We start from the raw sequence: 22158 nt of genomic DNA, 5'->3' as shown, positions 1-22158 counted from the left end.
TGAGCCTCACTCATCCACTTTTTCCTAATGTTATGAAAGTATTTACCTACCTGCTTCTAGGCAATGTAACCTGATGGGGGTCAGGTTTATCTGCCCCTTACTGTACCTCTACAGTAAGGGGCAGATAAACTTGACCCCCCTCAGAAGCATTGTTACTATGAGAGGGGGGTTAGGTTTCTCTAAGTAAATTGTTGGAATAGGTAGTACCTACATAAAGTATTATTATTATCTGTGACATAAATATTGGTTGTAGCATGTAGTAGTTATTACAACATGAGATCAAATAACAAGCTTCCATTCTTTGTCCAGTTGCAGTAATTGAATCCTATATTCATTACCACGTACCGTAGATATTTTCTTAATCATTATTTACACTAAATTCTAGAAATCTAGAGGCATTAAATATAAAACAACAATTTCGAATATTTAATATGCTTATATTTTGTTTATAAGTATCATAATTTTTACAACCATACAGCAGCAAGGTCATATCAAGCACAACAAGTGTTCAAAAATTGCTTAGCAAATAGGAATATTCAACTGTCAATACTATAGTAACATATCCATAACGTTTAACATGAAATACTTAAAACTAGGAAGGACTCTACATCTTCGTGCATCTTTAATAAGTAATTAAGAGTAGTTTAGTGCAAAACTACTACGGTATTCATATTCATACTATAATGGTTCCACAAAGTACAGCATGGTTGTGAAAATTAAATCAAAAACTGTAGCGACCGGCCAGACTTAACCTGACGAGAGTGAGTGGCTTCCTTATTAGTAAACAAAATCACAATTTAACATCGAAATAAATAATACCAATATATTTCTAAAAGTATTTGTATATACAACAGAGTAAACATAATCCTTTGTATACTGGTTCGAACTACGAGTTTAGAACATTAATCTTGGATTAAAGCGTCTTTAGACGATTTCTAGCCGTTTCATTTCTTTGAGAAGTTCAACGCCCATTTTGGCTGGGGAGCGGGTGACGATGACGTTGGCCTTTTCGAGGGCCTTGATCTTGTCCATGGCGCCTCCCTTGCCTCCGGAGATGATGGCCCCGGCGTGGCCCATCCGCCGGCCGGGCGGCGCCGTCAGACCAGCAATGAACGACACCACAGGCTTAGCCTTCTGGCCCTGGAATGTGAAAAGCACTGCGTCATTCACCATAGACAAAAACGATACAAGAAACAAAAGCCACATGATAGTGAATTGTGAAGTTTCAAAATGCCAGCGTAGTTCTGCGATTTAGGGTAAAACTGCCAGTTATTGGCCATCGTTAGTTACTGGCCACTATAAACTTAAAAGTCATAAAATAAGGAATGAGGCATCACCTGCCATCTGTGTTTTTTAATAGAACTTTGTTATCTAACTGACTTTGATTTTAGTACAATTTTTTGCCACTATGATAAAAAGCGCCATACTATGCCGCCTTTTTCTGACAGTTGGCGGTCGGACTTCCGCGTGTACGCTTCAGAGTAACGTATTTCTTAACGAAACACATTTCTTCAAAATTGACATTATTGGTGATTGAACGCAATTTAAGTGATTTCTTTAGCATATTTATATGGTGTTAATGGTAAGTTTTATTAATATATTATAGTTTCATGCAATTACCTTTGGGAAGGTGAGTTTATGGAGGTGGCCAATAATTGAATTAATATATTGCAAATTTTGTGTTACTGGCCGCCTATGCCAATAACTAAATAAAAATGTAAGTACTCTATTTAGATGAAAATCGACTGTTTTCACAATATTTATAAGTTGTAGTATCGTGTGGCAAAATATCACGTACTTTTATCAATTAAATTCAGTTACTGGCATAGGTGGCCAGTATTTAGTGGTGAAGTGGCCAATATCCGACCGATGTATTTTGTTACAGTGCGCAAACCATTAGCAACGGGATGCCACCTAAACGAAGACAGATGACTTAAATGAAGCCTTCAAATTCATAAAAGACAAGACATAAGACAATAGAAAATAGTTTTCAGAAATTCAACAATATTTTATTGAAGGATATCGATCGACGAACCGTCTTGCCCAAAAGCTCGACCAGTTTCAGCCCCCAGAGCAAGCTGGGTTTCGAAAAGACTTTAGTACAATAGATCTACACACACTACACAGTAAGGCAGATTATACAGAAGACCGAAGAGTACAATCAGCCTCTGTGTCTAGCCTTTGAGGATTATGAGAAAGCCTTCGTCTCCATCGAGACGGGCAGTTTTGGACTCCTTAGAGAGATGCTAAATCGACTGTCGCTATATCGGGGTGTTGAGATGTCTATACAATGCTGCTACTATGACTGTCCAAGTACAGGACCACAAGAAAAGACCTATCCAAAGGCAACGAGGAGTGAGACAGGGAGATGTGATATCTCAGAAACTGAAGACCGATGCATTAGAAGATGTCTTTAAGACGTTGGACTGGAACGGACACATGTCAATGTCACACCTCTGCTGCGCAGACGACATCGTCAATATGGCAGAATGTCTGCCGGAACTCAGCTGGATGCTAAGTGGCCTGAATGCTGCTTCTCAACCTGTAGGCATCCCTCAAAGCCTGAAGACAAAAGTCTAGTCAACCACTGCATCCTGCACAGTGATGACGTATGGTGCAGACCGGTGCACCGATTAAAAGTGCACAAGCTATGGAGAGAGCTATATGCTTGGGGTTGCTCTGATAGATCGTATCAGAAATAGGGTCTATCTGTCAAAAAACTAAGGTTACCGACATATAGCTGTCAAAATGTGCTTAGATAAAATGGCAGTCATATCTCCCTATTCTGCCGAAGAACCGACAAGCGTTGGGTTAGACGAGCTCTCGTATAGAGACCACGAACAGGCAAAAGCAACGTGGGACGCTCTCCTGCCCGTTGGACCGACGATCTTAGGCGGGTAGCTGGTAGTGGCTGGATGAGGAAGGCCGAGGACGAGGACCGAGTGTTATGTTTGGTAGAGGCCTATGTCCAGCAGTGGATGAGTATTGGCTGATGATGATTCTATGACGATGAATAAAATAAGCACGTACAGCGTCGGTAGATCTTGCTTTGCTTGATTGGTTGTATGTAAAGTACGCAGGAACGGTGTTTATTAAGTAATTATATAATTATGTATACAAAAAACTTGTTGTATATAAATGTTATATTTCTAGTATTTTATTCTTAGAAAGTTGATTGTTTTTTTTTGTTTTTGAAGTTTAGCCGTGGTTAATATTATTCTGCAACTGATTTTAATAAAGTTTTTATTAAAAGAGACAACATTTATTACTATTTTTTAGAGGTTTAAAGCTTTTTTATAAAATTATTTCCTGTGGCCAATAACCAGCCTATGGATGGCCGGTAAGTGATTTTTTTGGCCAATAACTGCAATTTTACACAGGTTTGCAATAACATATATATTTTTATCGGTTATAGTTTTCTAAATAAATTATGGATTTACTGCGAGGCAAAAGTAGCTTTTCTAGATTACATTCATATTCCATCTGTCAATTTTGGTTTAATCTGTATGAAATAATTCAGCTTTGAAGTGGCCAATCCGCTTAGTTGGCCAATAACTGGCAGTTTTACCCTACATTCAATTTCAGTACATTCCAAAGTGTGATGTAGATTGATGCTTGATCATGAATGTAGTGTAGATTGGTACATAAAGATGGGTATATAGGTTTGTGGAGTTTCTTGAATGATCAAACGAACTTACCTAAGTGAAGTTCGATCTTAATTATCCTGTCTTCGTCCTTCGAGATTTAATTCTTCACTATGTAGTAGCCCTGCTACGCGCTAAGCCTATCGCACAAGTTTAAGAGGTAGAAAGAAAAAATAAAACTAGGTACTTTTTCGATTAGTTAGTCTGGCCACACTAACAACAGTCTACCTGCCAAACCGCCACCCGTTTAAATTCATTATTTCAGAGTAAGCTAAGTAGGCGGAGTATCATATAACAACATTGATTATATAAGGGAATAAAAGTGGGTTATCACTGAACCTTGGGTTAGGGTGGGACTTTAAATCTCTCCGACGAAGACAGGATAATTAAGATCGAACTTCACTTAGGTAAGTTCGTTTGATCATTCAATTATCCTGTCTTCGTCCTTCGAGATTTAATTCTTCACTATGTAGATGTTCAGAGAAGTCATAATCAATGTTGCAAAAAAGATAAAGAAAAAAAACCAAAAGGTTAATCTTAATCTAGATTTATTTACAAAATCATCACATATTATCATTAATGGTACAACAATCAAGTATACTGGTATTTGAATCAATAATCGGTCTATTATAAAAATTAGCAAAGACAGCTGACTGCGCAGACCAACCAGCTGTCTTTCTAATCACGTCAATACTTAAGCCAGCTCTAGAAGCAGCAGATGTTGATGCGTGCCTTGTGCTATGAGCTTTAAAAATTGAGGTATCTTTACCACTATCGCTTAAGGTCTGCTTTATCCAGCGCCCCATGCTTTGCGAAGTAGCTGGTCTGTAAGGTTTCTTATATGTTAGGATTAGGTGATCCTCAGAGCTTGAGCGTATGGAGGCAGTAACCGAGCAATACTTCTGCAGCGTAGAGGCTGGACAAATACCCGGGCGAGGATGGAAGAAAGGCAAATTCAAAACTGGTTGAGCTTTCCCAACTCTGGAAGTCTTAATCATGTCTTTAATCGTAATGATAATGCGATCTTCAAAAGTTTTCATATTCGATATTTTTATATAAGATAAAGTTTGCATGCATGTTGACAATGCTAATAACATAACTAGTTTTCTTGTTAACTTTTCTAAACTGATTGAATCATTATTCAAAGTATCCAAATAATCTAAGACAATGCTAGGGTTCCATGTGTAATCATAACGTGGAAATATCGGTTTTCGCCTAAATATTCCCTTAAAGAATCGCTTTAGTCTCGGTTCATCACTTATACTAGTAGTCGATATTAAAGATATCGCAGAGCGATGGTTATTTAAAGTTCCATATGATGAACCGTTTTCAAAACAATCCGAAAGAAATTTCAATAAAAATGATAAATCAAAATTAAAAAAATCTACATTATTTTTATGACAATATATCCACCATAATTTAAGACTTGTAGTATATTGAGATCGAGTATTATCCGATATCGAAGAAAGCATTATTTCTAAAGCTTCTTCTGGAACGTTTTGTTTACGGAACCCTTCCCGGATAACACACACGCTACCAGGGAAAGGTGGCGTGATAGCGGATGTGTTGACCTGAAAGGAGATGATAACAGATTCTTACTAGGAGAAAATACCTCAATTGTTTTGATGCACAAAGACATGTAAAACGGATACCATGGCTGAGATGGCCATAGAGGGACAACTACAATCCCTGTTGCTTTATCAGAAACAATTTTATTTAACGTCTTTAAAATCAAAGCAAAAGGTGGAAAAGCATAGAAGTAATATTGCGACCAATCGACCGTAAAGGCGTCAATATTATATGCAAACGGGTCTTTTTTCCAAGATACATATAAGGGACATTTTGTATTTATTCGTGAAGCAAATAAATCAATACATGGTTCCCCGAATAGTAGAACAATTTTTGCAAATGCCTGAGAACTTAACTCCCACTCTGTGTCAACATTATTTTTTCTAGATTCGCCATCGGCCTCGGTATTTAACGAAGAAGGAATATATGATGCAAATACAAAAATTCTGCGTTCTTCGCACCAATCCCAAATTTTTCTTGATATTTGATTTAAGTGAGGATACTGCACACCACCCATTCGGTTTATATACGAAATAGCCGTCGTATTATCCACTCGTAAAAGAATATTACAATTTCGGTACTGACCCGCAAAAGATTTAAGCCCAAAATAAGCTGCAAGCAGTTCCAGATAATTTATGTGATTGGTGCTTTCAGTGGTCGTCCAGAGGCCACCCGTTTTCTCTTTATCACAGGCTGCTCCCCAACCAGTTGTGGAGGCGTCTGTATAAATTTCAATGTCATAATTTTGATTTCTTATCGAATTGACAGCAATTAAAATATTGTTTTTCCACCAATGGAGGTCATCACGTAAATTATCTGTAACTGTCATAAAAGCGTCATAATTATCATGATTCTTCAGCAAAGCTATATATTTGGCTCTTTCTAAAGACTTTGTATGAGCCCAACCATAAACTATCGCGGGGCATGCTGCGGTAAGAGAACCTAGGATACGAGCAAAATCACGAATTCGAATTCTGGTTGACTCGGTCAATGTAATAATTAGTTGCAAGATTTTTTGTCTTTTTGACGCTGGTAATTCTATTATCATTTTGTTAGAATTTAACAAAAAACCAAGAAATTTACAGGTAGTTTGAGGAGTCAAATTACTTTTCTCAAAGTTTATGACAAAACCTAAGCTAGTCAAAAGCTGTATAGTAATATTAGCATTTTTAAGACAATCTTCAGCAGTCTTTCCTAAGCACAAAAAATCATCTAAGAAACGAACGGATAAAAGACCGTTAGATCGTAGGTGGGCAAAGACCGGTTGTAAAATTTTCGTGAAAATATATGATGCAGAACATAAACCAAATGGTAGTGCAAGAAACTCATATAGATTCCCTTCAAAATAAAACCGTAAAAATTTTGTATGAGACTTATGTATAGGCAATAAAAAATATGCCTCTTTAATATCAATATTAATCATATAGCAGTCCTTACACATAAGCTTGGTAGCAGTCCTCACATCCTCCATCTTAAAATGTTCAGTGTAAATATACTTATTAAGTTTTTTTAAATTCAAGATAAATCGTTTACTACCATCGCTTTTCGGTATTAAGAAAATATCTGAAACAAATTGACCAGATGTTTCTTTACATCTCCTTATGGCTTTAATGTCTAATAAATGAATAATCTCATTTTTTACTTCTGACAAATCATTACTACCAAAAGATCGTCGCGGACAATCCATTGGATTTTGATGAGGTACTTCACTAAAGGGGATTATATAACCAGTCACAGTTTTCAATATAAATGCATCATTTGTAATAGATTGCCACTGTTGAAGAAAATATTTCAAACGTCCGGAATGTACCTGTACCTGCGGAGGTTGAGCCACTAAGCTCGACGACTCGTCGAGGGGCGGTATGGTGGAGGAGGGGCACGGCGCGCCGGCGCCGGTGGGCCTGGCGGCGGCGCGACATGGCGCCGTGCGGGCGGCTGTTGCTGCGCTGTGTACTGAGCTGCTCGCCGTCGGTTCTGATATGGCGGGCCCATCGGCACATTTCTCGGCCCACCGGCTCGTGGATGGTACGACTGGCCGCCGCGCTGCTGTCGGTTTCCTCGGGACAATGGGCCTCTTGCATTTAAATTTGAACTCGTTGATGGAGCGGGGTGAATGAACTGGCCTGTCTTTTTTATGCCCTGTGAGTCTTTTACTAAATCCCCAAGTTTTTCTCCGAAAAGAAAAGTATCTCTTTTTCTGTCTTTAAATGGATCTGCCAGAGATTTGTCAATCAAAGGTATTAAGACCGATCGCCGAGTATCAGTCTCGGCATAATGTGAGTCTGCCAGTAATTTACCAGCGTCATTCAGAGTACGTATGACGTCTGGAATATCTGGTGTTTTTTTTAACAGATTTGTGAATGCATTTCCCAAAGCTGAAAGTGCTTTACCAAGCTGATCTTGCTTTGAAAGTAGTCTCTTGTCTCTTAACTTACACGCCTCCGCTAAGTTAACGCTTATTTCCGGGTTTAGAGTTGGACTTTTGGCTAATGGGACATTTTTAGGATAAGAGCATTTCTTAATAAGGCCATCCTTTTCCTCTTTATTAAGACCATCTTGTAATATTCGTTGGAATCTTGCGGCAACATCCGCTTGCAAGTCGTCTCCGAATTCAGCGGGATCTGCTTCTTCATCTCCTAATTCTCGTAACAGATCGGGATCATAATCGCTGACGTCCATATTTTCCTCAATAACGTAGCACGTAGTGCAGTTAGGGCTCGTACATGCTGTCGTTTCCGTCATTTCGCTAAACTCAGCAGCCTCAGTATCTATAGGCGCCGTTCTTTCGGTGTCTGCTGGTAACACAACTTCTATATGGGTGGGCTGTTGAGATCCGGCCAATATACCCTCATTATATTCGGGATGTTCTGGAATACGAAAAAAAAAAACTCGAATAGATATTTTTTTCCATAAAAACCCAAATAAAAAATATTGGTGGGTAGGTTCAAATAACTTGTTACCGTTACCGCCCGATGAATACAACAGGCACAACAAAATAATTAAGAATTTTGAAAATCTGTCCACACGATTTAAGGTAAAAATACCCCCAAATATGATGACCCGATGAATGCAACGGGAATTTAGAAATATTAAAATGGCATCACCCATGAATGCATTAGGTGATGTTATAACTATCAAATGATTATCCAAAGAATTCAATGGATTCAAAAAAAATAAATATCACATTAACATTTCCGATGAATGCAACGGAAATTTAGTAAAAAATTTATAGGTAGGTACCTTCAATTTGTACTTCTCCTTCAACTGGAGGTAATATCTGCTGATTTTCAGCAAGCCGACTTCTTTTCGCACTCAATTTTTCTTCATATAACTTCAACTTCCTTAGCCATCTCTCTTCACGAGATTCACCTTGCGTAGCACTTTCATGACTTCGCTTTGACATGTTTAAATATTGTAGTACCTGTGCGAACGCCGCGCGCGCACGGACAAGAATGAATTTAAACGGGTGGCGGTTTGGCAGGTAGACTGTTGTTAGTGTGGCCAGACTAACTAATCGAAAAAGTACCTAGTTTTATTTTTTCTTTCTACCTCTTAAACTTGTGCGATAGGCTTAGCGCGTAGCAGGGCTACTACATAGTGAAGAATTAAATCTCGAAGGACGAAGACAGGATAATAAATATACTAGCAAAGTTTGCAGCGCACTAAAGTGAAGATACATGATCTGATATTGAATAATACATAGTAAGTATTTACTTGATTTCATCTACAAGCCGAACAGTGAGTTTGCCATGAAATGTAATCAAGAAGTAAAATTACGATATGATCTATGCAGTATTGTTCGTAACATACATAATGATTTTTAAGTTATTAACAAAATTCAAATATAAATCAAGCATAAGTTTACGATTTCAACCTTTGATGGAGTGCTGCTTTACCTTACACTGTTGAAAAAATAAATAATAAAATCAGTTCCTAAGTAAACAAAAATAATAAGGCTGAGCAACATAAAATATACATAATATAATCTATATCTCCCGCTTGCGCCTTTACTAGAAATGTAGAAAAGTACCTACGATACATAAGAAAATGCATTTAAACAATCACACACTACAAAACTAAAGTAAATAAATTTGCCGCATTTTTTATATCAAATGAATCAGAATAATATCATGATTCAATAAGATTAGATACACACACCTGACGTAATGCGGTACAAAACCAACCAAAGGCAAATAACTTTCATTTAAACATATTTTTCAAGGTCTGGCAAATCTTACGTTATCTATCTATCGAATGTACGTAATGTTTATGCTGCACTAACAATCTATTAGCATTAATTTGACATCAATACGCAATGCCACACCTACCAGGCATTACCAGATCAAGTTCAAGGATTTATGAGAAACGTGATTTTAAGTGATTTTCTTAGTTGTAGTTCTACATAGAAATAAAGGCGCAAACACGGTCAGACATATATAAGGGCAGAATTTTAACAGTCTTTTAAATAGCTGAAGACGTAACAATATACCCGTCAAATGAACCATATTTATCATATAAAAGAATATTAAAATTAGCAAAAACATAATATGCTCCTTCATGTCTAAGGCATCGTCCTAATAGAACGCGAGTACAGATCATAGCACGTGACTGCATCACGCGAATGCCGATAAGGTCATTATCCGTACGTATGATCAGGATTCGTAGAACTGGAAAGCACGCTATCCGGTGATCGCGAAGTCGCCTTCTAATAGAACGATGCCTAAAGTGGCCATAGCAATGAGCCATAGTAACTTAAGCCCGTCACAGACGGCGCTACAATGTAGGGGTGCCCACACATAAACACGATACGACATCGCGTCTTAAATGAAATGAAATGAAATCGTTTATTTTTATCGACGTAGAATATTAGAATTACTTGTCAGAAGTCATAATCTACCACCATTTCACAAAGGCCCCGTCATTAAGGAGGAAAGAAAAACATCTACCCTCTCGCAGATGTTCAATGAGAGTGAGCGAGAGAGCGGTGCCACTTCGTATCATGTGTACATGTGACCGCCCTGAGACAGATGAATACTCACAGTGTTGTACTGCGTGAGGTACTCCGAAGCGAGCTCCTCAGCGTTTCCTCCGATCTCCCCGATGAGGATGATGCCCTTGGTCTCCGGGTCCTTCAGGAACACCTCCAGGCAGTCGATGAAGTCTGTGCCGTTGAAGGGGTCCCCTCCGATTCCCACGCAGAGCGTCTGGCCGAGACCGGTCTGGAAATTGAGGGTTTTTGTTGAGAGAGGGGTTGTAAAATGTAATTTGTCTATGGCCTTATGATATCGACTTCGCAATCTAAAACTTGGGGCGCTTTGCGTTACCAATACAGTTATAAACCAAATCAAGCTTCATCATAGAGCAAGGGTCTTCAACCTGCCAACTGCCTGTAGTGGTTGGCCAAGGAAGGTTTTCTACCCCTCCTGGGGCTTATAATTATCTAGCAGTGACACTTATGTGTTATCTAACTGCCCTGTCACCATGGTGAAAACCATAGTTTAGTATTTCTCTATTGTTCCTTTCGCAGACAGGATAGGAATAAGTGCTTGCATGAGTAACTGTATAATGATGATCCAGAATTTTAAAAAGTAGTTAAGTATACGAATGCAACTCACGGTAGTGGTCTGGTGGCACGCCTCGTAGGTCAGCGTGCCAGACCTGGAGACCACTCCGATGCACCCCTTCTTGTGCACGGCGCCGGGCATGATGCCGATCTTGCAGCGCTCCGGCGCGATGATGCCGGGGCAGTTGGGCCCGACCAGACGAGACTTGTTCTGCCTGAGCAGCGCGTGTTTGACCCGAACCATGTCCTGTGAAGAAATTGGTTCAGCTTAATAATGGATGTGCCAAAGAATTGTAGGTAAAATCTGGCTCTATGATTGATTTTATTTATACAGATATGCATGGTAACATAACAGGTAAAACCCAAATCAGTAGTATTATAAACATTTTAGTTGTCAATTGTTATTCATGATTAGATACCTATCACACGGTAGCTACAGAAACGTTCTCTATGTATCCAAGCAAATGATAGTTGTTATATTGGTTGTATCAAAAACCTTAAAGGTATATTATTGTTACTAAAGTTTTAGCAACACTACAAATAGGAATTCTTTTACATACTATTCAGCATTAAATCTACAATAGACATCTCAAACTAAATTTCAATATAAAACAATCAATTCATACATGCTGTGGGATCCCCTCAGTAATGCACACAATGAGTGGCATCTCAGCCTCCACAGCCTCGAGGATGGCAGCGGCAGCACCGGGAGGGGGGACGTAGATGACGGACGCTGTAGCACCGGTCTTGTCCTTGGCTTCCCTCACAGAGGCAAACACTGGGTGGCCCAGGTGCTCAGTGCCCGCCTTCTTGGGAGATACTCCACCAACAACCTGCAAAGATAAGATAGCTTACCAACTGAAGTTACTTATTTTACAAAAAATATACAGGAGCTATTGGGAGATGAACATTTTTTTAAGGGGTATGAAACTTTTTTATATTGTTTCTTTAGTTTTTTTACTTCTTACTGCTGGGTGCAGGCCTAATCTTTGATTGCAGAAACTGCATACTAAATGAGGACACTTTTTGCTAAAACTAAAAAATCTTGTATAATGTTTAAAACAAACTTGCATAATGTTAATAAAAACTTGGTTATTGATATTTTCCTCCCAGCTCCTAGATGCACATCCTATTTACTATTTAGATAGGCTGTTTTATAAAGTCTTTGACCAAAAGTCCTCTCATACCTGGCCAGTATTTCATCAGCCAGTTAGTCATAGACATGATAAGAAGCTATACCTTAGTGCCATAGTCCAGGGCCTGCTGGCTGTGGAAGGTGCCCTGCTTGCCAGTGTACCCCTGGACTATCACTTTCGTCTCCGCATTGATGGCCAGATTCTTGCGTGTCTCTGCATACTGGCTTTGATATCTAACATTTGTTAGCTTCAAACCATCTGTAAAGATAATTTTACTTAGATATTTTTTGAGAAGTTTACAAGAAAATTATACAAGAATGGATATTATGTGACAAGTTGTTGGGGACAAGTAATTTAAGAGAAATTTGGAGATAAAACATTAATGTAAATACCCAATCAAAACAAACAGTTGGCAATAACAGTAGATAACAACAAGGCATTCATTAACTGGTCAAAGTTCACTGAGTGTTGGCAGACATTGTTCCAACTGAGCTCTTACTACTGAATGAATCTATTGCAGATGAGAACAATAGAAACAACCTTTATGAATTACCTACGCTTTAAATCAGTTTAATTAATTAGTTTTGGCTTCAATACTCAGATATAGGTATGAGATTCAAGGACAATAAAATTTGTAGTAAAAAAGTTCATTACAATTGTTTATAGCTTAATAGAAGTTTAGAGACATTACATTTTTCAGTTTCGATTCGATAAAAAAACTATGAATAGTTATGTTCACGGTAAGTATTTTTAGATGAAGGTCTCGGTGATATTAGGCATTTGCTTCCACTAATGAATACGACATTGTAAGATCAACTTGCACAGCGGGAGCCTCATAGAAGTCGGAGTAAACAGTGTTAAGCATATTAGAACTTATTTGCCGCATTATTATTGGCTTAATTCCTAGAAAATGCGAGGTTAAAATCATGTAATGAGTCAGACAGCGAACCGAATTAAGCCGTTTTTGTCAGTGGGAATGAATTGATATTGATTGAATTGATAGACCAACAAACTCCGGGTATAAAAATAATGCAGTGCTGTGTAAATAAGAGCCAAATACCTTTAAAACGATTGAAAATCCGAACAGAGACAGCCATCGTACAGTTTTTGGGAGACGAAGTAAAATTTTGTGACTGACAGTGACAGTTCAAATATTACGTAATGCTGCGTTCAAAAACTTATTTCATGTAGAAAGGAGTGCCCGTGTCAGAAATCCACAGATTCGCAATCATTTCATTTGTCAATAATCATGTCAAATTGACAAAAAACATTCGACTGACGTGGATTTTGCAATTTGTTGTTTTTCCTGGGTTTATTTTCTAAAGGCTCACTGTTTATTAAGGATTTGTGTGTATATCTAAGTGTAGAAAAAGTGTCGCACAGTTTCCAGCATAATTGAAGTGGAGACAGATAATATTGCTTGCTTTTAGCTTTTTTCTTTTTGTGCAGTCGGTTTGTGAAACATAAATCTACGTTCAGTTCAAAATGTGCGGAACTGATAAGAAATTAGGGGAGATACGGGCCCTCATCCTCGTAGGCGGCTATGGAACACGTCTCAGACCTCTAACTTTAAGTAGACCAAAGCCGCTTGTGGAGTTTGCCAACAAACCCATACTATTGCATCAAATTGAAGCTTTGGTTGAAGCTGGAGTTACTCAGGTAAAATCTATTTGAACATCTTATTAGAACACAAAACTAATAATATGTAGTCCAAATGGTAGCTTCTAAAAGCATATTTTAAAAATTACATGACCTTAAAAAATACACTTAAGTTGAACTCTATTTTAATCAAATTTCAGGTGATCTTAGCTGTATCATACAGAGCCGAAGACATGGAGAAGGAGTTAACAGAGCAGGTTTCCAAGTTGGGAGTGTCATTGACCTTCTCCCATGAGACTGAGCCACTAGGCACGGCCGGCCCTCTGGCTCTAGCCAAAGACCTCCTGAGTGCAAGCCCGGAGCCATTCTTTGTGCTTAACTCTGATGTAATTTGTGATTTTCCATTCAAAGAACTTGCCAGGTACCACAGGAGTCATGGGAAGGTAAATAATGAAATTAATACTTGGCTTAACTGTATAGAAGTAAATGAATAACTGTAGGTATGAGGCAATAGTTTGTGATAACACTGATAAGATACAATGAGGTCATTTATTGCTAAGGCTCATGCATTGCAACCAGTACATGCTCATAGATAACTATTATGGATTATGTAGTGCATATTTTATGGTCTTCTGAGTAAAATTGCTCATAAATAAAATCATAAACAGATTTATTGTTTATGTATTATTTACGGTCTGGAGTTTTATAGTATCTTTACTTGTGTTCAAAATTGAGTCTATACCAAATATACATTGGAAATAGTTGAATTATATTACACACATACACTATGATATGATTATTTAAATATGTACTTAAATGCATAAAAACCTATGTAAAAATATTTAATGTTATCTTATATACCCTGTCCTATTCTATTACCTCTGCTATATTTGTGTTATATGCTACATGAATTTTATTTCAGGAAGGGACAATAGTGGTCACTAAAGTGGAAGAGCCATCTAAATATGGAGTAGTGATATACAAGGAGGATGGGCAAATTGAAAACTTTGTTGAGAAACCACAAGAGTTCATATCAAATAAAATAAATGCTGGTAACTACCTAACTACTAATACTACCTAACTATAACTACTAATTTGCCATAGTTGAGGAATCATTGAGCTTGGCTTTCGTGGCCAACTAAATCCTATAAATCCTAAACAGAGAAAAAGTTAAATAAAAATGAAAAATACTGTTAAGGCAAAAAAAAATCATCAGGCAAAATTTCGTAACTGTGTGTGATTACTGTTACATAATGTATTATAAATGCCTTTTAATTACCTTCTAATTACACTTTCACCTGCCCTCCCTTCATAACAAGCGCTTAAAATTTACAAGTGTAATATCTGCAATTATGAATTCTCAGCCAACTAACATCTACAACTTGTAACTTTACAGGTATGTACATACTGAACCCATCAGTTCTGAAGAGGATAGAGTTGAGGCCTATGTCCATAGAGAAGGAGGTGTTCCCCTTCATGGCCAAGGATGGCGAGCTATATGCCATGGACCTGCAAGGGTTTTGGATGGATGTTGGCCAGCCTAAAGACTTCCTTACTGGTAAGTGTGTCTTTGATTTTTTTATTATTTTAATTTATTAAGAGTTTAGCAGTAACTCTTATAGTAGAGTAAAATGTGAAAACCTGCACATGTACGTAACTTCTACACATTGATTCTAGCTGTGATATACCTAATTAGGTGGTATGGTGGATACCTATCAAGTGAATTCTAAGTGATTCCTTGGTATTTATGTAGCAGAATTCTTGTGCTAACAGCTGTAATAAATGCAAACTAAGGTCCCTTTGTTAATAATGTGCGAATGTAGCAAAGAAAAAAAAAGAATTAATGTTCTATGAAATTGCATAACACATTTGAATGAACATAAATGCACTAATCAATTTACGAAGTATTTACTGGTTAATTTATGACATGCTTACTGATACGAGTTTACGATTAGATTATGTTAACGCTCATACATTGTATCTCTATTATAATTTATAGTTATAACTCCTTGTAGTAGGTGTAGGTATGTATTGATATCTACAATAATACCTAAAACAATTAAGTCGAGACCCCACTGGTATGCCTATCACTTTCTGTACTTAAGCGCTTAGATATCTCTAATTCTATTCAATTCCACGCACTTCGGAAAGATAGACCCTAGGTACTTAATGCGGATCAAAGTGTGCCAACAAATACCAGTAAACTTTAAATTTGTTTTTTTCCTCTATGCCCTTACTTATTCCAACCTTCTTCCAGGTATGTGCCTGTACCTGAACAGTCTCCGTCAGAAGAACTCTCCTCTGCTATTCGAGGGCACCTGTGTCGTCGGCAACGTCATTGTGGACCCCAGCGCCAAGCTCGGCAAGGGGTGCCGGATAGGACCCAACGTCACTATCGGACCGGATGTAGTTGTTGAAGATGGTGAGTTTAATGTACAATATATGTATTGAGTTTGTAAAAAGATCCAAATGGTATATTCAAAAGTTTTTACAACAGTTGCATGATTAATATAGCAGTGAGCGATTTCCTTTAATCATCTTTGCAGATTTCCTTTAATCATATTTGTAATCGCTATAAAAATACGACAGTGTAAAGTAGGTAGGTCTACAATCATTATTATTATAGCCCATATAAGATTTACATAAAATCAAAGTACCTGCATAAATGTTTAAATGGCTCTGTGAAAACTTATATTGGTAGCAGTTATCTTTATTGCCTTATTGTGCAAACTTATCAAGCAGATTACCATACCGTGACCATACCTACTTAGAGGGGGTTAAGTTCCTGTACGTGGCTGTCTCGAGTGGAACCTTTTTACATGTCCCCTTACAGTACATAAGTTAGAGCAAAATTTCTATCACATTAGGACCAACATAACACTTGATAAAAGTAGATGTAGCTTTACTATCTATATACATGTCTCGAGGGTCCATACTATGTTAAACATAATACATATATGTACTAATGATATTCCCCATTTCAACCCCCAGGAGCGTGCATAAAGCGGTGCACGATCCTCCGCGGCGCGACCATCCGGCAGCACGCATGGCTCGAGGGCTGCATCGTGGGCTGGCGCTCCGTGGTCGGCCGCTGGGTGCGCATGGAGAACTGTACGGTGCTCGGCGAGGACGTCATAGTTAAGGACGAGCTTTACGTCAACGGCGGGCAGGTGCTGCCGCACAAGAGTATTGCGCTGTCAGTGCCGGAGCCACAGATTATTATGTAGGTTGCGGTCTGTGGTGCGTTGTCTATGGTGGTTTATGGCGCGGTTGGATGTCTGTGGGTAGTTTCTGTAGATGTGAAGAAGAAAAGGTGAGGCAAATGCTGGGACGCAGGTGTAAGTGCAGAGCAGATTGTCTGTCCTGCTCTGGCATACTCACGGACTATATCTGTCTTGCCTTCTCTGTTCTGTACTGCGTCACTTGTGTCTGATAGCATATGCCTAGCCTAAATTAGCATGAAAGTGTTTGGTGTGTGATAATACGATGCTCCTAATCGGGTTTGGCTATATGCGATTTGGGCCGTAAGCCCTCATAAAGTACCAGAAATGTACACTTGTAGGCATTTAGGAGCCAACTAAGCATTCGTCATACTTGTGTGTGAGAATAGCAATGATTTTTACATACTTTAATTAGTGTAAAAACTAAGTAACTCAAAACATAAGGATGTAACTTGATGTTTAATACAATTTATGTACTTCAAATTCTTTCCATCAAGCTATTAGACATTCTTTAGTATTGTACTGCATGTTACTTCTTCGATTTAAAAGTATAATGGGTATATGAATTTACCAATAATTTATTTTTATCTCAATTTTTATTCCCAGTAAGTGACACGAAATGGGTTCATCATCTGCCTTGCTTTGGATATGAAACCTTATATTGTATGTTATATGCCACAGAAAACTTGAAATAGGAAAAATTTAAAAATTTATTGTTTTTATTAATTTTAAGATCATTTTATATGAAACAGATTCATTCTATATCTTATCTTAAATTATTAATATTTTCACATAGTAAGTACCTATATTATTAAATTTATATTAAATAAGGATTAGGAAAGAGATTTGTATCTATTTATTTTCCTTTGTTCCCAGCCAGTCACACCTCAACCAGTCACACTGTTACTCGTTGGGAATTTTATGTTCAAAATTCCCATCAGTCCACACTCTGTTACTCGTTGAAACACCCTTTTCCTTCATTCCCAACGTGTCACATACAACTGTAACACTGTAACTAGTTGGGACTATGAAAATAAAAATTCCCAACAAGTCACAGTAACTTGTTGGTATTTTCAATGAAGAATTTTCCACCATAGACCAAACCGATTATAGAATAGAATACACTTTATTTGTACACCCCAAAAGAATAATAATATATACAAGTTGTAACTTAATTTGGATGCGGAAAGCTAAATATCACATCCAGTGGCGTGTTTTGGGAGAGGCCTACGTCCAGCAGTGGACTGCTATAGGCTAAAGATGATGAACCTAATTAGGGTACAAAAGGCGGTCCAATCACTAAAAGCGATCTCTGCCAGACAACCTTTGGATGGAGCGAATAAGAGATTAAGGTAGATGGCGCTAGTGAAACCTCATCAAGTCTTTTGAGCCAATACAAGAGTCCAATGGATCTGAATTCCACCATATGCGATAACTATAACTACTACATGGCTGTTATGCAAATTAGTAATATTAAGTTTTAACTAGTTTAAGTTTTCCGAATAAAATAAATAAATAAGTGCGTAAGTACTAGATCGGTGTTGGTCCCCATAATTTTCGCCATTATTTTGAGATCATCTGCATCTTCCGTCTATGTCCGAGGCGCGCCCGCGGTGTAAGCGCCAGATCATCATTAATCTGAGGTAGTTACTTCGGAAGTACCTAATTATTTCTTCATGGTGAAGCAGAGCAGATATGAGCCGATAAGTAAATATCAAACTGCCATAAAGTCACCTCCACGCAAAATTTGGGAAATGAAAGTTTTCATTTTCTCTATTATTTTGTGGCTACTGCTGTACTACCCACCCAGTATCTATCTATCATTCATAGAAAAAAAATGATTGGATTTTACAATTCGGTTTTGATTTTATAATTTTATTGTTAACTAGTTTAATAAAACTTATTTGATTGTTCGGAATAATTATTTCTATTTTCATACTTTTTCAAGAAACGAAAATAAAAAAAATCGTAATATTAAATACTTATACAGTGTGTTGTTTTTCGGACCCGACAAACTTTAAGGGTTTCTACGAGTAATATCATCGAGAAAAAACCCCCATATGTGGGGGTCTAAGTAACTTAAATTACATTTTCTTCTTCGTTTAGAAAATCATCTCGTGATTTAAACGCCTTACGGACATGAAATAAAATGCTATTATCCGCAAAAAGTCATCTCTATTCATTTAAAATATTCACAACTGCTTAAAAGTTACATAAAAAAAGTTCAAAGCAACTTTAAAATGGCCGCCATTTCTAGAATATTGAGATTTGACCCCACATATGGGGGTTTTTCTCGATGAAATTACACGTAGAATCCACCCTTAAAGTTTGTCGGGTCCGAAAAACAACACATTGTATAAGTCACAGTACCTATCACTGGTTAGGCATCATCATCATTCATCATCACTGAACAAATCTTAACGAGTAACCGGAGAACAGTTGGGAATTTTCTAGTTTATGTTCCCATCCAGTTACAGCGGCTGGTTTGGAATTCAGAAATAAATCATTCCCAACGAGTAACACTCCCATCGAGTAACACTGTGACTAGATGGCACACTTTTCATGAAGAATTCCCAACTGTATACAGTGTGACAGGTTTGATGTGTGACTCGATGGGAACAAAGGTTTATTTTCAGTTCTTCGTTTTAAAGTGTATTTTTCTGTACATAGGAATTACTATGTCACAAATTTGGATAATATTAAAAAGTACCTAAACAATTAAAAACAGTGTGAAAAACTAAGGTACTAAGTATATATTGTTTTTGTGCTAAATATTATAAATAAACTACACTCGCGAGCAACCAAATCGACTCAAGCCTTGACGGCGCAAACATACATTAATACAAGTAAAATTATGAATAGAAATAATAAAAATGATATGTCATTTAAAAGCTTAAGATGTCAGCTTTAATTTGATATCATTATTATTGAAATCCATTCATCATTTTTGAAATAAATGATGTCTGAACGCAATTGTAGGAAAAACGGGAATTTAGGAAAAAAGGGTATGGGTATCGTATTATACAAATTAAACAAAAAATGTTAAGATAAAAATTTATTTATTTAAATCAATACTTTGTATTGCCCCCTCTTGCCCTAATTACAGCCTGCAGCCTGTTTCTCATAGACCTTATCAACTTTTTGACAGTTTCCTGAGGAATGCCGTCCCACTCCTCTAATAAAGCTGTCTTCAGCTCGTCCACGCTTGCAGGGACTGGATTCCTGGCCCGAACTCTTCTTTTGAGCTCGTCCCATAAGTGTTCGATGGGATTCAGGTCAGGACTGAGCGCAGGCCAGTCCATCGTGCGCAATTCCTTCTCTCTCAGAAACTGCCGACTGACTCGTGCCGTGTGGCAGCGGGCATTGTCGTGCATTAGCACGAAGTCTTCACCGACAAATTCTGCATAGGGCACAACATGACCGAGTAGAATGTCGGTGATGTACCGATCAGCTGTTAACCCGCCTCCTCGGCCGCCTCCAGGCACGAAAACAAGTGCGGTTTTTCCCTCTAGAGAAATACCAGCCCACATCATGCAGGAACCGCCGCCATATGCTACTGTTTCAGCGAAACAACATTGGGCAAATCGTTCCCCCGGACGCCGGTAGACCCGGCCTCTCCTGTCACTGCCATGCAGACACACTCTGCACTCATCAGTAAACAGGACCGACCGCCATTGCGCAATGCTCCAATCGAGATGCTCTCGAGCAAACTGAAGACGCGCTTGTCGGTGGCCTGCAGTCAATTTGGGGCCTGATGCAGGTCTTTTTGGTGTCAAGTTGGCTTCCTTCAAGCGTCTTCTCACTGTCCACTCGCTGACAGCCACTTGTCGTACACGTCTCAGTTCTTGCTGCACATCAACGCCCGTAAGGTGTCGATTGCGCAGCGAGGTTGAGACAATGAAGCGGTCGTCTCTCTCTGAAGTGCAGCGGTGGCGGCCCGTTCTTGGTCTTCGATTGAAGGCACCAGTCTCTTGGAACCGTCTGTATACTCGGGATACAGCAGACTGGCTCAAGTGGAGCTGGGCAGCGACTGCTCGCTGACTTAACCCTTGTTGCAGCAAGGCAACAACTTGAGCAGCTTCTTCTGGTGTGGTATCCATGGGTTTGCGAAAACAAGGAATACAATGCAACGAGATGTGTACCGGTCAACTTGCAACAAGCGACTGATAAGGTACACCGGATGTGGAAAGGTTTTATAGCGGGATCAGGTAGCGCAAGGCGTGGATTCCTAATGAGGTAATTAACACTGACGGGCAATTAAAATGCGTCATTAAATCTGCGCTTAGTTTTTTTTTATGGTATTGATCTTAATTGAAAGCCTAATTCTTCAGCTTTCGAATGACATATCACTTTTATATTTACCATTTATCGTTTTAGGAAAATCAATGTATATGTGCGCCGTGAAGGCTTGAGTCGATTTGGTTGCTCGCGAGTGTACTTTCAGCATTCCTCTAATGAAGAAAATGTTTATATTAAAAGATGGTAACATACTGCCATTTACACCAAAATTAAGCTAAGTTTAAGAGTAAATAAATTAGTGAATACCTACATTGATAATTGAAATATTTTTATGCAAATAAATGGACTGAAAACTAGTGTTGAATGTTTGACTCTTCTCCCCTAGGATACCTATTCCAAGCTGACATACAGTCGCTAGTAAAAAAAATATACTCTATGCTGACATAAAAGTCTCTGAATCTGAATGCATCTCATACCGCTAAGGGTGAGGCCTCATTGGTGCGTTGCGTTGCGTGGTCGTCGTCCGTCACAATGGAAGTAAAAAATATGTCGTATATAGCAATGAATTATACATCCACCTCATTATTCAGTAATGCTTGGTTGGGATGGTTTTTTTAATAGGAGTAATCGTGACAATTTGGTTTGTTTACACGATTGTTGGATTCTATTGTAAACGATTATAGATTAAAGTTAGTTAAAATTACTATTATTAAAGTGAGCCCTTTTCCGGTAGGTACATAGGATAGACAAGTCGGGTACCTTCGGAAGTTCACTAATAAAATTTGACTCTCTTCTCTTCTACTGTTGGCTGTTGGGTGCAAGAGGCAGGATCTATAATAGGTAAGTTGGGTCTTCTCGTTAAGCCGCGTACACACCGGGCCAACGAACGCCCAACGAACGCCAACGGTTATCCCAACGTTGGATATTTATCATACATAATACAGGGCAGATAGCAGCAACGAAGGTCAACGAAAAACGTTCGTTGGCGTTCGTTGGCCCGGTATGTACGCGGCTTTAGAGACGTTTTTATGTTATTTGCTAGAGTAAGGTGTTCTATAATGAGATATGGCTTCGCATGTTCAGAATAATAACATATATCTTTAAATCACAGATCAAAATGAGTTGTTGACAGATCAAAAAAATATTGACAGTTTTTTGACATCTGTCATGATGTCATGATTTATTTG

The 22158-nt window shown here is 38.2% G+C and overlaps 3 protein-coding genes across 4 annotated transcripts; 1 reads left to right on the top strand and 2 right to left on the bottom strand.

Annotated features, from left to right (window-relative positions):
* Positions 1 to 416: 416 nt before the first annotated feature.
* LOC105391905 (succinate--CoA ligase [ADP/GDP-forming] subunit alpha, mitochondrial) lies at positions 417 to 13129 on the bottom strand. Of its 2 annotated transcripts, XM_011563469.3 has the most exons (7): positions 12973 to 13129; positions 12016 to 12170; positions 11403 to 11609; positions 10829 to 11023; positions 10253 to 10432; positions 9110 to 9115; positions 417 to 1140 (listed from the first exon to the last, which is right to left on the bottom strand). In XM_011563469.3, exons 1-7 carry the CDS (start codon positions 13007 to 13009, stop codon positions 925 to 927), a joined length of 996 nt encoding a protein of 331 aa, XP_011561771.1. In that variant the 5' UTR covers positions 13010 to 13129; the 3' UTR covers positions 417 to 924. The 2 variants fall into 2 exon arrangements, with proteins under 2 accessions (XP_011561771.1, XP_011561773.1); XM_011563471.3 differs by lacking the exon at positions 9110 to 9115 and having other exon boundaries at positions 12973 to 13128.
* LOC125488546 lies at positions 6847 to 8645 on the bottom strand. Its single transcript, XM_048622002.1, has 2 exons — positions 8454 to 8645; positions 6847 to 8080 (listed from the first exon to the last, which is right to left on the bottom strand). The coding sequence occupies exons 1-2, from the start codon at positions 8614 to 8616 to the stop codon at positions 7047 to 7049; spliced, it is 1197 nt and encodes a 398-aa protein (XP_048477959.1). The 5' UTR covers positions 8617 to 8645; the 3' UTR covers positions 6847 to 7046.
* Positions 13130 to 13185: 56 nt separating the features above from the next.
* LOC105391904 (mannose-1-phosphate guanyltransferase beta) lies at positions 13186 to 17029 on the top strand. Its single transcript, XM_011563468.3, has 6 exons — positions 13186 to 13571; positions 13712 to 13954; positions 14434 to 14563; positions 14908 to 15069; positions 15769 to 15933; positions 16503 to 17029. Exons 1-6 carry the CDS (start codon positions 13398 to 13400, stop codon positions 16736 to 16738), a joined length of 1110 nt encoding a protein of 369 aa, XP_011561770.1. The 5' UTR covers positions 13186 to 13397; the 3' UTR covers positions 16739 to 17029.
* Positions 17030 to 22158: the final 5129 nt, after the last annotated feature.

This window comes from Plutella xylostella, chromosome 7 (assembly GCF_932276165.1).
Source record: "Plutella xylostella chromosome 7, ilPluXylo3.1, whole genome shotgun sequence".
Taxonomy (NCBI): Eukaryota; Metazoa; Arthropoda; class Insecta; order Lepidoptera; family Plutellidae; genus Plutella; species Plutella xylostella.
The sequence above is the reverse complement of the archived record's forward strand: the minus strand, read 5'-3'. Positions and strand labels throughout refer to the sequence as shown.

Bases quoted from the DNA above. Each gene is read 5' to 3' on its own strand.
- LOC125488546 (XM_048622002.1), bottom strand. From the start codon at position 8,616: ATGTCAAAGCGAAGTCATGAAAGTGCTACGCAAGGTGAATCTCGTGAA. The intron at 8,081-8,453 runs GTACCTACCTAT...TTCGTATTCCAG, and splicing joins AGGAGAAGTACAAATTGAAG to AACATCCCGAATATAATGAG.
- LOC105391905 (XM_011563469.3), bottom strand. From the start codon at position 13,009: ATGGCTGTCTCTGTTCGGATTTTCAATCGTTTTAAAG. The intron at 11,610-12,015 runs GTATAGCTTCTT...TTATCTTTGCAG, and splicing joins CCCTGGACTATGGCACTAAG to GTTGTTGGTGGAGTATCTCC. The intron at 11,024-11,402 runs GTATGAATTGAT...ATTTCTTCACAG, and splicing joins CTGAGGGGATCCCACAGCAT to GACATGGTTCGGGTCAAACA.
- LOC105391904 (XM_011563468.3), top strand. From the start codon at position 13,398: ATGTGCGGAACTGATAAGAAATTAGGGGAGATACGGGCCCTCATCCTC. The intron at 15,070-15,768 runs GTAAGTGTGTCT...ACCTTCTTCCAG, and splicing joins GCCTAAAGACTTCCTTACTG to GTATGTGCCTGTACCTGAAC. The intron at 15,934-16,502 runs GTGAGTTTAATG...TTCAACCCCCAG, and splicing joins GGATGTAGTTGTTGAAGATG to GAGCGTGCATAAAGCGGTGC.